The following is a 16444-nucleotide window of genomic DNA, read 5'->3' on the forward strand; positions in this document are numbered from 1 at the left end:
TCTTTATCCTGAAAGAATGCTCTGAGCATCTTGTAGTTCAAAGCTGATCTGTGGATGATGTTTGTCAGCTTAATGATATCATTATTGTCCACGTGGAATTGTTGTTGTTGTGGGGCCCCATCTTCTTTCTGGAGACTTCAGTTGATGTTAGGCCTGGCCATGATTTCCTGCAGAAAACTGATAAGAGACTCGAACACAAAAACATATATATGCAGCTAGCCTTTTTTCTAGAATTAGTTAGTACTCTATATGACCATTCATATCTTAACAAAGTTTAAAATGTATATATATCTATATATCTTTATATGTTAATCTTGTAAATTTTGATATAAAATTCATACTTTAAGAAAAGTTTAAAGAATCAGAATAGAATCAAAGAGTTGAGATTAGTAATAGAATAGTCCCTTAATTAATTTTGCTTTTGTCTTGTACCATAGCAGAAGATGGCTCTTATTCTGGCATGATACAGGGAGTTTGCATTTTCCTTTTAACAACATGCTTGATTTTAAAGAAGGAGAGAGCCATTCTCCAACTCCAAAGTCAGCTTTAAATTTTAATTGAACTGGGACTATTAGAAAACCAATAGTGTTAAATCTTTAGAGAAAAGCAGAAACAAACATTTAGGAAGACATAAAAATTTTTTAGATAATATATACCCATACACCGTTTCATTCTGTTTCTTGGGATAGATGATTTGTCCCTTTTCTTCAGTTGTCTCATTTGTCCAGTGTTCTTCAGATTCCTTAACCTTCATTCTCCTAAAAGACAAAAACAAAAACCTTTCCCCAAGACTAATTTTGGGGATGTTTCCTTTTGACAAGTTATTATCTGATTAAATGAAAAGGCATGTGTTATTGATACAAGTTAGTTTAAATTGGATGTTCATGCTAGTTGATGAACTATCACCTCCTTAATTAAGAGGTCTCTCTTGTTCAAATCGAACCTTTATCAATTTTGATGGTACCCACAGCTTATCTTCTCCTGTAGAAACAAAAGCAAAACCTCATCCCCAATGTAATACATACCCTGGTTTCCATTCTGAGGTCAGCACATCCTTAAAGTATATAGGCTGATTTAATTCTGTAGTTTTTTCTATTATCCAATGTCTCTCTGCAGCTGTTGTTCCTTTCTCATTGGCATTCAGAAAATTCAAAGTTAGAAGAGCATTATGCAGTCTATTTCTGGGGGTTTTTGTTACCCATTTCTGTTTATTTAGCATATCCTTTAGAGTTCTGTTTGATCTTTCTATAACTTCACTGTTAATTTCTTCTGTCTGAATTTTTACAGGTTTAACAGGTTTTTCTAAAGCTGTTATCCTGGCACTTAAATCGACTATCTTTTTAAATAGTAAAATGAGAATAAGCATGGTGATAAACTGCATAATTCCCATAATACTAATCTTTTCATATAGTTGTTCCATTGTCAGACTGCCTAAAATTTCAAACAAAACCCATTCTTCCAATGTACACAGGAAACCCATTTTTTTTTAAATGTGGAAAAAAATTGTCTTTTAAATAGTTTCCTTTATGACTTACCAAATCTGCATAGAACAGTAGAAATCCCAGTGAATTAAATCTGCGTAGAACAGTAGAAATCCGAGGGGATTTTCAAAACAGCCACCTAGTGTCCCAGGTGTAAATCCAAAGAGAAAGAGAGAGAGAGAGAGAGAGAGAGAGAGAGAGAGAGAGAGAGAGAGAGAGAAAGAGAGAACAAGAAAGCGTAGCTGGCTAAAGTTCAAATGCAGCCACGTGTTCCCTTTTGTGCCTAGTCAAGACTTGGGTCTGGCTTCCTTAAACTCCGACCACGTGCGTTGGCTTTACAGGCAGAGCCCTGTTCGGCAGGGCAGGTCTGAGTTGTTTGTAGCACCGGCTTTAAGCAAGCTGCTCACAGACCTAGGCCCGGGCTAGAAGCTGCCGCTTGGACTAGGAAGCCGGCAGCTCGGACTAGGTAGCCGGCAGCTCGGACTAGGAAGCCGGCAGCTTGGACTAGGAAGCCGGCCGCCCGGTCTGCCGCCCTTGCAGGAAAGCAGACCTGCCGCCAAGCCAAGCGGTTTTTAATGGATTCTTGTCACGTTGGGCGCCAGATATAGATGTAACCAACCGTCTTATTAAATAAGAAACACAGAAACAATGCAAAAGAGAAAGCCGAGAGGTCAGAGCTCAGAGCTAAAATCTCACCCTTCCGCCTGCGGTGTCCCAGCTTCCCGAATGAGGGTTCTATTTCCTGTCTGTTCGTCTATTTAAAGTATTTTGTTCTGCCTTCTCATTGGTTGTAAACCCAAACACGTGACTGCCTCGTCACTGTCTGAATGTACAGCCCCCTAGGTCTTAAAGGCATATGTCTCCAATGCTGGCTATATCCCTGAACACACAGATATCTATGGGATTAAAGGCGTGTGCCACCACCACCACACTCTTGCTATGGCTCTAATAGCTCTGACCCCCGGGCAACTTTATTTATTAACATACAATCAAAATCACATTTCAGTACAATTAGATTACCACCACATACATATGTCCAAAATAGGTGACTCTTATGATCTGAACTGGCCTGTGCAAGTAGCTTCACATCAAAAACAAAACTTAAACCACATCATGCAATTCGCTTGTATGTGTCAGGCTTAATTTTAGGCCACCAACCAGCTCCCAAATCATGTCAGAGAGACTTCTTATTAGTTGTAAATGGTCCGCATTATCTTAGCTCTTATTTTAAGTTGTTTCTCTTTATCTATGTTTTGCTGCAGGGAATTTTAACCAACCTTCCTTCCTTCCTTCCTTCCTTCCTTCCTTCCTTCCTTCCTTCCTTCCTTCCTTCCTTCCTTTCTTTCTTTCTTTCTTTCTTTCTTTCTTTCTTTCTTTCTTTCTTTCTTTCTGTATATCCTACTTTTCTGCTTCTTGTGTCTGGCTGGCAGTTGCCTGGCTTCTGGCCCTGGACATGGCCCTCTCTTTCTCCCTCATCTCTTCTCCCTCTTCTCCCATACTTTTTGAGCCTAGATTTCTCCTCCTATTTATTCTGTCTGCCTATCAGTCGTCCCACCTGTCCCTCTCCTGCCTAGCTATTGGCCATTTAGCTTTTTATTAGAACAATCAGGTGCCTTAGGCAGGCAAGGTGAAACAAATGCAACACATCTTTACATAGTTAAACAAATGCAGCATAAACTATGTAACACATCTTTACTTAATTAAACAAATGCAGCATAAACAAATGTAACACATCTTTGCTTAACTGAACAAATGCAGCATAAACAAACGTAACATATCTTTACATAGTTAAAGTAATACTCCGCAGCACAAACAAATGTAACATACCTTTACACAATTAAAGTCATATTCCACAGCATAAACAAATGTAACACATCTTTGCCTAGTTAAAATAATATTCCACAACACTTGTGAATTTGACATTCATCACCTCCTGTATCAACCAATGCAGACCTATCACACAAAATGCAAGCTTTTGTCATCATGCAGATCAGTTTTCTGTCACTGTGACAAAATATCTGAGATAATCAACTTAAAGCAGGAGAGCTGTATTTAGATCATAGTTTCAGAGATTTTGGTCGATGGCTACTGGGCCTCATTTTCTGGACTTGTGATATCGCAAAACATCAAGGTGGAAGGTGCCTGGTGGACAAAGCTGTCTATCTCATAGCAACTAGAAGCCAAGAAAGACCAATGAAGAGACCAGGACAAAGTATACCCTTCCAAGGCATACCTCCAGTTACCTACTTCCTCCACCCAGCTCCTACCTCCTACTGTTTCTACCACCTCTCAAAGGCCAGTTTGATTATGTATCAGTGAACAAATCTATTGATGGGATCAGAACCCTCAGGATCCATTTCCCTCTGAAAGTGTTCATCTGTGAACACAGCTGCATTAGGGACCAGGATTTTATCACTCACTTTAGCACCAATGTGAGCTTTGGGGGCCATTTCAGATTCAAACAGAACCACATATTCATTTCTTGCTGTGCAAATGTAAGTTATCAATCAAATATGCAAAGCACAGCTTCACTAATAAATATCAAAGGATTGCTGGTCTGAATCGTTGCAGGCATAAGACACTTCTGCTGTTAGCAACCAAAGTTTTGAATAATTCTGATTCCTTGAGACTCAAAACAACTTCCTCCAAATAAACCTAGCATAAAATGTGAATATTATAATATGCTAATAATCTGGGGAAATTTCAGTCAGTGAAGAAGAACAGAATAACCACAAAAATAATTCAGATAACTGTGGCATTATACTAATAATCAACTTCCTATCCTATAAGTTTTGTAACAACGCCAGGACTTTTATCTACTCTAGGGGTCAAGTTAATGGCTCCTCTCCATCCACTTAGTGATTGTGCTGGGAAGTTTTATGTCAACTTGATACAAACTAAAGTCATCTGAAAGGAAGGAATCTCAACTAAGAAAATGCCTCCATAAGATCCGACAGTAAGCAAATCTGCAAGGCATTTTCTTAATTAGTGATTGATGCAGGAAGGCCCAGCCCATTTTGGGTGGTGTCACCCCTGGCCTGGTGGTTCTGGGTTCTATACAAAAGCAGGCTGAGCAAACCATGTGGAGTAAATCAGTAAGCATCACCTCCTCATGGCCTCTGCATCAGCTTCTATCTGTAAGTTCCAGCCCTGCTTGAGTTCTTATCCTGACTTCCTTCAGTGATATGCTCTGATGTAGAAGTGTAAGCCAAATAAACCCTTTCCTCACCAACTTGCTTTTGGTCCTGGTGTTTCATCATAGCAATATCAACCCTAACCAAGACAGTGATATACACCTCAAAGCTTAGCAGTATAGACAGCTCTTGCATGAGATTGCTCTGAGGTGCAAAATGAATCTTATTTCTGAACTGGACAGCAGCATCTCTGCCAGTGAGGACAGGAAACAGGATTCAAGTCCTAGGTTTCTCTGTTGGTTCAAGTATGTCTGACGTCTGTAGACCACCAGAAAATGGTCTGCTTATCTGAGACATGATTGCCCTGGGGTACCCAGAACATTAGCCTCACTGAGCATCTACAAAGGTTTATCAGGATGTCCACAATTCCTTCCAACTGTGGATCTTACTGGGGAAGACAAAGTCATGTGATTCCGTGATGAAGCCAACCATAGAAAATTACTCTAAATTCTTACCTTGCTTCATCTGTAAGACTAACTGTTCAACTGCCACTGACATCAAAATGGTCCTAAAGTTTTCCCCTAAACTATTTCAACTCTTTGGAATTGGAGAGATAACTCAGCAGTTAAGGGCACTTATTGTTCTGGGCGGCGGCGGCGGTGGCGGCGGCGGCGGCGGCAGCAGCAGCAGCAGCAGCGGCAGCGGCGGCGGCGGTGCACGCCTTTAATCTCAGCACTTGGGAGGCAGAGGCAGGCGGATCTCTGTGAGTTTAAGGCCAGCCTGGTCTACAAATCAAGTTCCAGGACAGCTATGACTGTTACACAGAGAAACCCTTTCTCGGGGGGGGGGGGGGGGGGGGAAGAGCACTTACTGCTTTTGCAAAGGAGTTGAGTTTGGTTCTCAGCACCCACGTGGTATACATAAACTCGTGCGGGGTCATACATACACACATTTAAAAATGATATTTAAAATGCCTAGGGGGTAAAGTTGGGTCTCAGGAATATTTCCCTAAACAACTCTTTGTTCTATCAATACTTGTGCATCTTTATTACTAACTAGTTGTCATCTTAATTCTGCTGGCCATATACCCCCTCAGTGCATTTTTACTGAATATTTGCCTTGTAACATGCACAAATTAAAAAATGAGCCTTGCCTTTATGAAGGTTATAGTCTGAGAGGCAAACTGATCAAAGAAACAACAAGCCTGTCTTGGTCTTTTTTTGCCTCTATAGTTTTTACCTCTCTTTTCTCATTTTGCTTTGGTTCAAATCTTACCTTCCATGATCCAGCTAAAAATCTCGTTATCCAAACTTATATGCTGACCAACCCAGCCATTTCAGCATGGCCCGAACCTTTGCCGAGACCCATACATCAACAGGCACCAAATTTACAGGAAGATCTAAGTGCAAACCACCACAGACAACTCAGCTCAAGACAGGCCTCAGCAACTGATCACAGAATTCTTCCTCCCAAGCCAGGAAGTAACCCCAAGATCTCAGGCAACACAGAAAGCCAGGCAGTCACTGCTAACCAAGAGGAATGGATTCTTTGAAAATGTACTATCATCCATAGTCCATTCCACTTTCTTTGTCCCTGGTCTCTGTCCACATACAGCTACCATCAAAATGACCTATCATGGACCATATCGATGGTCCTTTTAGTATCTCTAATATGGCAACAGTGTTGAGCAGAGACCCAGGGGAAGGCTTTGTAAGTATAGATTACTAAACTAAGAACTTCTGATCTTCTGAGGCATGAAAACTCCACAAATGTTTATCATTTGGGGCAGAATAAAATGAATGCTACAAGATAGGCCTGGAAGGTGACAAAACTCCTTTCCTGTTATCTATGCTATAGTTTGTCCAACTCTCCTATCCCCTCCTGTGCCCCTCTCCTCTACCCATCCCCTCCATTCAGTCTGCTTCCTTTATGACACATTTAGTAAGGTTAATTGTCAGCTAACTCTGGCCATGGTCTTTATTTCCTCATATTACACTGTGAAACTTCTCTTAACCATTTGGTTAAAAACTCAGACTTCCTGAGCAATGTCCCACGCTTCAGGAGTGTGCTGTTTTTTTTTTTTTTTTTTTTTTTTTTTTTTTTTTTTTTTTTTTTTAATCATGATCAAATATTTGGAAGGAAATTTAAAGTAAGAGGAGTAATTTTTGTTTCCTGGTCTCGGTTCATGGTTCACTGGCTCCATTACCTGGGGTCTGGGGGGGGGGGCAGAATATTATGGGAATGGGAGGGGGAGAACTGATCACTTCATGGTGATCAGGTAGCACAAAGACAAGGCTCAGGGCACAAAATGTATCTTTCTAGTTTTAAAGACGCCCCCCCCCCATGTCATCATCTCATGAACACATCAAGGGGTGAATCTGCTCATTAGGTCAGAACCTTCGGAACGCAACCAAGTCATCCATTAATGAGACTGTTGGGGGGCAGGGCCGATTGGAGTCCAAGAGAAAGATGATTATGCAGTCTCAATAATGATGCCCAGCAACAAACACAGTTTGACAGGAACTCAAGACACATGTCCTGCCTTTGGCCCTCCGTACTCTGATCTAATGTATACTACCTCCCACCCGGGGGGGGGGGGGGGGGGGGAGAACTCTGTGCCTCCCTCCTCCCGATCACCACCCCACCTCCCAGTCCTGCACTGGCATTCCCGATGCCCATGCCAGCCCTTTGCTTTCACCTCAGTTCTCTTTTCTCTCATTACAGATTCATCTCTTGGCTCCCGTTTGCCTCCCACTGCTGCATGACAAATCCCTTCTAAAATAACACCGGTGACTCACCCGTGGATACTTGATTCCATTTATAAGTCCCTTCCCCCAACCCCCAAAGGGCATGAAGAGTTTCACAGATACTGGGTCTTTTTCTAACCCCATTCTTCTAAAAGGGATGGCCTGGGAAAAGGGAGTGAGGATGGAGCTTGGGCTCTGTTTGAACTGCCTGCATATCAAGCTGCTATGCATTGCTTCTCTTCCGACTCTCCCTCTTCCTGATGGCTATACTTCCCAATGGGTTTACCAGAACAGAACCGACAGCAGCAATTAGACCAAAATCATATCAATCTGCTGTGGATTCTTAACCACTCACCCCAGCTGAAAACCTCAGAGGAGCCTCGGTTTATCTATTAAGTTCATTCCACATCCAGTAGGTAGCCAGATCCATTGCAGCCTTGTGCATATTCCTACACCTCTCCCTGGCTCTAACTCACACCAATGAACCAATCACCTCTCTGGTCCCCACTGTCCTCAACCATTTTCTACCTCCCTTTAAGTCAGTGGTTCTCAACCTTCCTAATGCTGAGACCCTTTAAAATAGTTCCTCCTGTTGTGGTGAACCCCCCACAACCATAAAATTATTTCCATTGTGACTTCATAAGTGTAATTTTGCTACTGCTCTGAATCACAATGTGAATATCTGTGTTTTCCGATGGTCTTAAGTGACCCCTGTGAAAGGCTCATTCAACCCCTGACGGGTCACAACCTGCAGGTTGAGAACCACTGCTCTAAGTGACTGTTCTAAACTTGGAGGCATTATGGTGTCCTCTGAGCACCCTCACCCCTATTAAATCTTGCCTTGCCCTTCTGCTCGGGGCCTTTCAAATCTGACCTCCAGCTACTTTTCCTCTCTGAGCTCTTTTGCCCTCTCATCCATAAGCAGTTTCCCTTGGGTGCCTCCATGATTTCTTTCACGCGGTTCTTCTGGCAAGAATACCCACACTGCCATTTATTCCTGGCAAGTTCCTTTTTGGCTTAAAGGCACAATTCTTATGTCACCTCTTCTGCAGAACTTTTATTTTGAACTTTCCAAGAGTGTATTTAAGTACACACACGGCACAACTCTCCTTGAAGTTATTATATGGATCTCACCTATGTCATGTTCTCAGTAGTAAAATCTGAGTCACACCCCAACTTCCTGACTTGGGTCCAGCTCCCTCCTTTGTGGTTCTTCAACCACTCTACATCAAGTATTTATTAGATAGATATATGTGTTTGTGTGTATCCTGACCCTGGCAGCAAGAGAAACTGGAGAGTTGTTTGTTGACCTGGGCACTTGGCATGGGCAGCTGAGCCTGCCAGGTCAAGTTCAAAGGTCACTAAGTCCAGGGTCACCTGCTAATTGGCTTCTTGGCCCTTGTCTTGCTCTCTGTACTCTGAACCCATCAGCCTGTGGAATTCCTCACAGACTTTCAAATGAAGCACATATTCATTGGTCTGAAAGACAGAACCTTCCTGTGTCTCCAGTGTCTCTCCAGCCTCTCTTTGCCCCTTTGCACTGCTGGGTGGCCTCCATTTTGTCTCTCAGATGTAGTCAATGCTCACACTTCCTTAGCACATCAAGATCACTCTCATCAGCAATCTTTCATAAGTGCTGCTTGTTTCCCTTGCCGGGAACATACTGGAACTGGATGATTCTGACTCATCCTTCTGGTCTCAGATCTAGTCTCAAGGTAAAAGCTGCCCAGGCCTTCCCTACAAGGCAATATCTAAACAGGTTTGTTGCTTTGCACCCAAGGATCTGCATTCCCTGGAAATCCACACATTACCCTGCATACTTTTATGTTATCCCCACTGCAAGCTTCTGTCAGTTCGGGGCCCAAAGACAAGATGTCTGGTTTCACCTCTGCATTGCTGTGCTCAGCAAAGCCCTGGGAACGCAACAAGCTGGACGAATAGCTAGAGGAAGCCTCCTATTCCAGAGTGAAGGGAAAGAGGGGAGGACCTAGGAGAATGAAAGAGAACTTCTTCTGTTCACTGCTAAATGTTCAGGAACATATAAGACCCTCAGTAAGTGCTTATCAAATAAATTAATTTATAAAGTAAGTAAGCAGGTTGCATAGAGTATTGCGTTTACTTGGGTCACCTGGTCAATATGCCTTCCTGTTAGCAAGGTCATGGGGGAAGTGACTTCTGAAGAGAAGGCGGGCTCCACAGCTCCAGAGCTCAACCCGGGAGCCCAGCTTCCAACTGTGCAGTCTGAACTCTGCCTATCAATGAGCAACGGCCCTTAAGAAAGTTCATGAACCTCTTTTATGTCTGTTGTTTTGTCTTTAATTGAGATGTGTTGCATGGCTAGGTGAGCCATCACCAGCTAAGCAAGAAAGTATCCTTCATTGCTTAATAAAAACAAAGTATTTGTTAAACAAAAGTCTTTAAAACTGAGAAATCAAGGACTATCCATCTTTTTCATTCGTCTTATTGCCATTATGATCCCCTAGGGTCTGAGAGTCATTTTGGAAGCACAAATATATAATTAACCAGAAAAGTCAGGGGTCGAGAGATGGCAGAGTGGTGTCGAGCTTGGTGAAGAACTTGCTGTTCTTCCAGAGGACCCAGGTTCATTTTCCAGCACCCAGGTTCATTTTCCAGCACCCACATTAGGTATCTCACCACTGCATATAATTTCACTTCCAGGGCATCTGATGCCCTCTGGTCTCCTTAAGCATCTGCATACATGTGGTTCACATAAACTCACAAAGGCCACACATGTGTATACATAAATTATAAGTGAATTAATAAATTATTTTTTAAAAATAAAAAAAAATCACTCTGCTCATCTTCTGTGACTCTTAGTTTCCCACCTCCTAAGGAAGCTGCTGCTGCTTACTAAGGTCTTGTTTTGTCTAACACATCTTTGAAAATCATTATGAAGAAATGGCAATGGGAAAGAATAGGGGACTGGATCTTTTGCTGGAAAGTGACATGTTAGTGGTTTCTATTCTGGTTCTCTGTATGGACAGGAGTAAACTGGCCCAACAAGATGCCGTAAATGAATGCCCAAAGGTTCTTAATATTGTTCAGTATCTCCTCAGGAATTTTTCTTACTCAACTACCAGGGTAAGGTCAGTTCTTGCTCTTCAGACAGCTTAACAAACACAGAGTAAACCATCAGCTTCTTGGATAGCAGAACCATAAACTGGAGTCCAATCAGCCATTTGATAAGGACACAAGAAAGTATAAGTTTGGGGTATTGAGTGACCAGACAAATAATTAAACAAAAAAATGTACTGTAAATCATGGTCCCATTGAGAGAGATCCCATGTGACAATGTTTGGGAGCATTGAGAGCCCATAGGTACTAACGCAGAGCTTAGACAATAGTAACCAGGGTGCCAACAGCAACAGAACCCATCCTAAGGTACTGGGAATATTACCTAATTCACAAAGCATTGACTTTTACTTGACCAACCGACCAAGAGGTAAGAGGATTTGCTCAAGTCGAGCCAGAGTGGAGCCCCTTTCTGAGCTGTTACCCCTCAGAATAGTAATGTGAGGACAGCTGGATGATTTCTCACTGCTTTTATAAATAATACTCTACTATGAAACTGAAATAGATCATGAATTGTCACTGGCACAGTTATAATTTGTAACTCACTTTTGGAGAACTATTCCAAGCTGAACCTAAGAGTGATGAAGCCAGCTTTCATCTTCAATAAATACTGGTCCACATGTCTCCCATCATGGGGACCAGAGATAAGAGAGAGCGAGAGAGAGGGAGGGGGAGATCAATGGGACAGAAGTAAATGATATATTACCTTTCCCTTTATATAATAAATCAAATATAGAACTGTCCTCAATAATAAATATTTATTACTTATAACATTAAAAATAAATGTCATTTAAAAAAATAAAAACAACTTTATTCGTGTAACATTTTCATAAAAGGTAAATATAGCACAGTTAGTCCGTGAGCCTGGGAGCTGAGATGAGCTCTCGGGCTGTGGAGGAGACGCTGTCCTGGAGACTGCTATCCAGACAGAGCCATGGCTGGGCTGGTGGACCTCTGGACTCGTGTGGGAGCTTCAGTCATGTTCTTTTTGGTACGGATCCTTCTGTCCACAGTTTTGATCGCTGCTTTCACCCATTTGGCATGTGGATCAGCACAGATTTTCACTCCTCGTTTGGTGACAAAACTATGAAGCAAGGAAAAGATAATGTCAGCCATCTTGTCCAATGAAAGAGAATTTGTACAGAAATTAGCAGCAGAGGAAACCAACTTTCAGAACCCTGAAACCATCTATAAGCACCTTCATTTTGTCAGCTAATTTAGTAAGGTAATTTGACTGCCTTCAGGTGGCAGCCAGCTCCTGGTGACTGTAATTCTTTTTTTGTTTGTTTGTTTGCTTTGTTTTGTTTTCAAGACAGGGTTTCTCTATGTAACAGATGTCCTGGAACTCAATTTGTAAACAAGGCTGGCCTTGAACTCATTGAGATCCACCTGCCTCTGTGCTGGGATTAAAGGCGTGTACCACCACTGCCCAGCGGTGACTGTAATTCACCATGTACCAAATACAGGAGCTAAACTGGACTCTTGGTACCATCTAGTTCAATTGTTCCATACCTCCTTCCTTTCCCAACCTGAAACTACTAACCTCTTTGGGGAAATTAGAGGTAATTTCTGTGAATTTCTAAGAGTGAAACTCTAAATATGCATCAGAGAGAGAAAGCTGCTCCTTCTGAACAGGGAATTCTGGAAGACAATGTAGGAAAGTTCTAGCTGTGTATACAGGATTCTGGAAGACAGTGTAGGAAAGTTCTAGATGTGTTTCTTGAGGTGTAGCACATATAAGGTGTGCCACCCTACACAGTAAGTATCCTACATTAGTGTGACTATTTGGGCAAGTCCTAGCCGTGGCTGGCCAGCAAAACTGGACACAGTGTCCATCTATTTTCTAGTCAGACTCATCTGTTGAGCAAAAGGGGGGAAAGGGGTGTATGTTCTTTTATTTTTCTTTCAATAATTGTCATTGGACAGGACAGTAAGAAGACAATATTAATATAGACAGAATGGACTGTTGGCTAAGCTGAGCTTTCCTCCACGGTGCCCTATTTTTCCTGAGGAGAGCAGCATTCCTTCCTACTACATTTCTAGGTAGAAACGATATCTTTGAGCAGACACTCACATTACTGCTTTCAGTATGCCCTCCCTGATGGTATAGGTCTTGATTCTTTGAACTGGCAGTGGCTGGGTTGTCAAGCTCACACAGAAAGTCTCCTCTAGGACTTCAGTCCCCACACCTAGAAAAAGAAGAAGAAAACATAAATAAAACTGTAACTCAACAAGTATCAAGTTCAGAAGTCATTTATTAAAATACTCTAAAATGTAATAGGAGTATAAAACCACTTGTTCCTTTGAGGAAAAAAATAATTCACATTGGCACCCTGAGTCACTTGTGCGTTATGTACTGTGGTAAATGTTTGGCTGATTTTAAAAGATCAGTAGTGTTGTCTCAGGAATTTCATAGTAAAAGTAATAAGATGGCCAGGCATGGTGGTGCACTCCTTTAGTCCCAGCATTGGGGGTCAGAGGCAGGTGACTCTCTGTCTGGTCTACACAATGAGTTTTGGGCCAGCCAGAATTGTGTCAGTGAGACATTGTCTCAAAAATAAATACGTAGTAACAGGGTGGTATCCATCTTTGTATATTTCTTTCATTAAGACAACTATGATAGCAGAATCCTCAGGGACACTCTGAACAGCTACTTACTACATAGCAATGTCCTTTTGGTCCCTTTTGTGCCAAAGGCACTAATTCAGATGGGCATTGACCCTGTTTTATGAAGTACATGTTATAGTGAGGTAGCCAGGAAAACAGAGAGGCAAAGGAAATCATTTCAAATACTAACCTTGCTATAAATTAGATAAAAGAGTGATGGGATAAAGGGTGATTTGAGAAAGCTATCATTCAAGGGAAGAACACAGTCCATTTTTGACTGAACAAATACACATGTTCTCATTTTTAATAGTCACATGTGAAACATTTCCATGGAAGAGATTCCTCAGGGTTTGTCACTAAAGGACTGGACCGAGCGGGGATTAAACTCTTAAGTTCCTAACACCACCTTCCACTGCACAAGGAAAAATATCCTAGGAGAGTGAACCAGATTAAGGAGTTGGTAAAATCTAAAAAGGCCAAGTTTCTAAGTGCAAACTCCCTCGCTAGCTGGAGCTGCTGCTGTGTGCTTCACAGCTGCCAGAGGTCTCAAGCAACCTTGATAACGATCAAGTTCGCACTGGACTGCTGCTGCCATGGGAAGGCATTTGTCTACAATATGGAAGCAGAAGCCATCTGCTCACACTGCTTTCCTTCATGGCTCCTTTCCTTTTCTCTCAATACCAATCTGCACCTTCCTCACCCTCTCTCTGCCTCTGCCAGTATCGCTTCATGCTGGACTTCTCTGGACTCAGAGAAAATCTGGCCTCTTTTAGCATTCGTCACCAGTCACCACTTAAGAACAATATGTCTCTGTGTCAGGTGTACATGGATGCCGAGGGCCAACAGAACTCTATCGTCCTCACTAGGACTTCTGCTGCTTCTCAGCAATGTCAGGTGGCCTGTCAAAGCATTGCTTCCCATCTGCTGCAGAACTAAGTCAAAGCAAAGATTCCCTTTTGCCCCATGTTGGCACCAGTAAGACACCAGCAAGGTCTTTTAAAACTCTTGCAAGAGGAAAACATGGGAATCTGAGAGCAAGTCAAGAGTTCCCTAGCTCTACAGACTGCACCTGCTCTGGTCTGAGCCCCAGCAGGGCTCAAGAAACAAATAAACAAAAGCAACTGAGAAGTACCCCTCTCATCTCAGCAAAATGCCAGTCGTTTAATGGCATGATACCTAATTGAATATTCTTGAAGGTTTTTTCCCTTCATCAATATTTCTTCTTTTGCCCAATGTCAAGGATTTCCAGATTGTGTTCCCTTTCTTCCCTAAATGTCCTTGTAGAATGTATGATGAAGTTATGGTATTATAGTCTAAGTATATAGAACAGAATACAAATAGGTCTATAAATTAACTCCAGCCAGTAGGAAAAGGTGACCCTGTAGAAAACATCGACTGAACATTCAGCTACAGCTCAGTGCATCTGCATCTCACCTGGGTATATCTTCCAGGTTCATTAGTTAACAGAATGCGCATTATCTGTTCCACTTAATAGCAAAGGCTGCCTTACAAACTCAAGAAGTCCATCAAAAGTGATAGATTCACAGCAATATTGGCAGACTCCTCTGCTTAGTTGAGGATAATATTGATTTTCTTGATATGAAGATATGAGCTTCTGGTTATTTTTTTGTTTGACGTTTTCAAGTAGAAAACATAGATTTGCTTCCAAACATGAGTCTTTGAGCTCATTCCCCAGTGTGATGAAACTTTAAAAGTCTGAGAATTAATCAGATCAATAGTAAGTAAACAAAAGCAAGCAACCCATTTGTAATCATTGCCAGCATTAATAAAATATCATTATGAGAAGATTTGATGTGCTTAAATAGTCATCAGTAAAAAAAATCAGATTGATTCCATTTTAATTCCAGCTCACAGTGTTCAATGTATAGACAAAATATAACACTCAATTTTAAATAAATAACCGTGAGTCCAGAATGGCTGAGAGTTGAAACTAGCATTCCTTTTTTGCATATGGGAAGTTTGAGGCTCACCTGGACAAAGCAGTTTATTCTAGTCAAAACCCAAGTCAAACCTAGATGCGAGCCTGCCTGTTCCTTGTCCCATTCGCAGCTGTTCGGCTTACCTTCCACAGTGTAGGTGGTGAGGCAGCAGACTCCCAGGAAAGTCAGGAGGAGAAGTCTCATGGCTGAGGTCTTGCTGAGCTGTGCAAGAAGAGTGTGGACCAGACTCCTCAGGCGCCCTTTTATTTCCCTCACTTCCTGTGCTCAGGGGGCTTTCAGGGTGGGTGTGGAATCATGGAAAGTCTTTGCAGCGCTGATGATTTTTTTCTTTAAACAAAAGTTCCTTTGCTGTGTTCATACCAACATGATACCTTGTGGCCTTCCCCGCCCCCCAATGTGGTCAATGTGACAGTGAGACTAAATGAGTCCCTGAGATAAAACGTACTTTACTCCTTCACAGCTGTGGGTCTGCAGTCAGATCTTCCGTCCCAAAGGCTAGTCAGTGACATGATTCAGTGTGATAACAGGGCAGAGGAAATGAGGTGGTGTGGTCACTGCGGTCCATCCTACCTGCCTCCTGTGACAGAAAGCATCTACAACCACAGATCAGCAGCTGCTGATACCCCTGCCTGACTCCCCAGGAAAGCAAAAGAACACTTCAGATACCCTGGATTCCCTGCCTTTTCTTCTCATTCTTCTCCCCTACCCTTACTCAGTTTACCCCCATTTCTTTGAACTACTGGAGGAGGAACATTTAAATAAATTTTTACAGCATATTCTCTATGCATGTTTGCTATTTGGGGGAAACACACACGCAAATATATTTAAGCTTATTGAAAAATCGTTCTACAATCTTATTTTAAAGAAACATGAGAGAAAACTAGCACCTTTCAGGGGAGCTGGATCCATGGTTAAGAGTGCTTGCTGCTCTTTCAGAAGATGAGAGTTTTGTTTCCAGCACCCAAGTCATGCAGTTCACAACCACACGTAACTCCAGCTCCAGGGATCTGATCCCCTCTACTGATCTCCAGGAGTATCTGAACACAGGTTCGAGTAGACTCACACACGTATAAATAAATACAGTAATCATTTCAATAGCTTTCCTTTTATTAGTATTCATATGTTTACACAATCGTAGTAGGCTTTTTCTTTTGAGCTGCTAACCAGCTCCAAAATCATGACATGGAGACTTCTTATTAGTTATGAATGCTCAACTTTATCTTATGCTTGTCCCAGTAGGTATGATAACTTACCCTGTTTCTCTTCGTCTATGTTTTGCCTTGGGGCTTCTTACCTCTCTTTCCTTCTGTACATCTTCCTTTCACTGCTTCTCATGTCTGGCTGGTGGCTGCCTGGCTTCTGGCCTCAGGTGTGTCCCTCTCTGTCTCCCTCATTCTCTCCTTTCCTTCTTCTCTCATTCT

At 42.1% G+C, this 16444-nt stretch overlaps 1 protein-coding gene across 1 annotated transcript; it reads right to left on the bottom strand.

The window, feature by feature from the left end:
• Nucleotides 1–11194: 11194 nt before the first annotated feature.
• Xcl1 (X-C motif chemokine ligand 1) lies at nt 11195–15390 on the bottom strand. Its single transcript, XM_006974769.4, has 3 exons — nt 15146–15390; nt 12530–12644; nt 11195–11539 (listed from the first exon to the last, which is right to left on the bottom strand). The coding sequence occupies exons 1-3, from the start codon at nt 15204–15206 to the stop codon at nt 11374–11376; spliced, it is 342 nt and encodes a 113-aa protein (XP_006974831.2). The 5' UTR covers nt 15207–15390; the 3' UTR covers nt 11195–11373.
• Nucleotides 15391–16444: the final 1054 nt, after the last annotated feature.

Source organism: Peromyscus maniculatus, chromosome 11 (assembly GCF_049852395.1).
Source record: "Peromyscus maniculatus bairdii isolate BWxNUB_F1_BW_parent chromosome 11, HU_Pman_BW_mat_3.1, whole genome shotgun sequence".
NCBI lineage: Eukaryota > Metazoa > Chordata > Mammalia > Rodentia > Cricetidae > Peromyscus > Peromyscus maniculatus.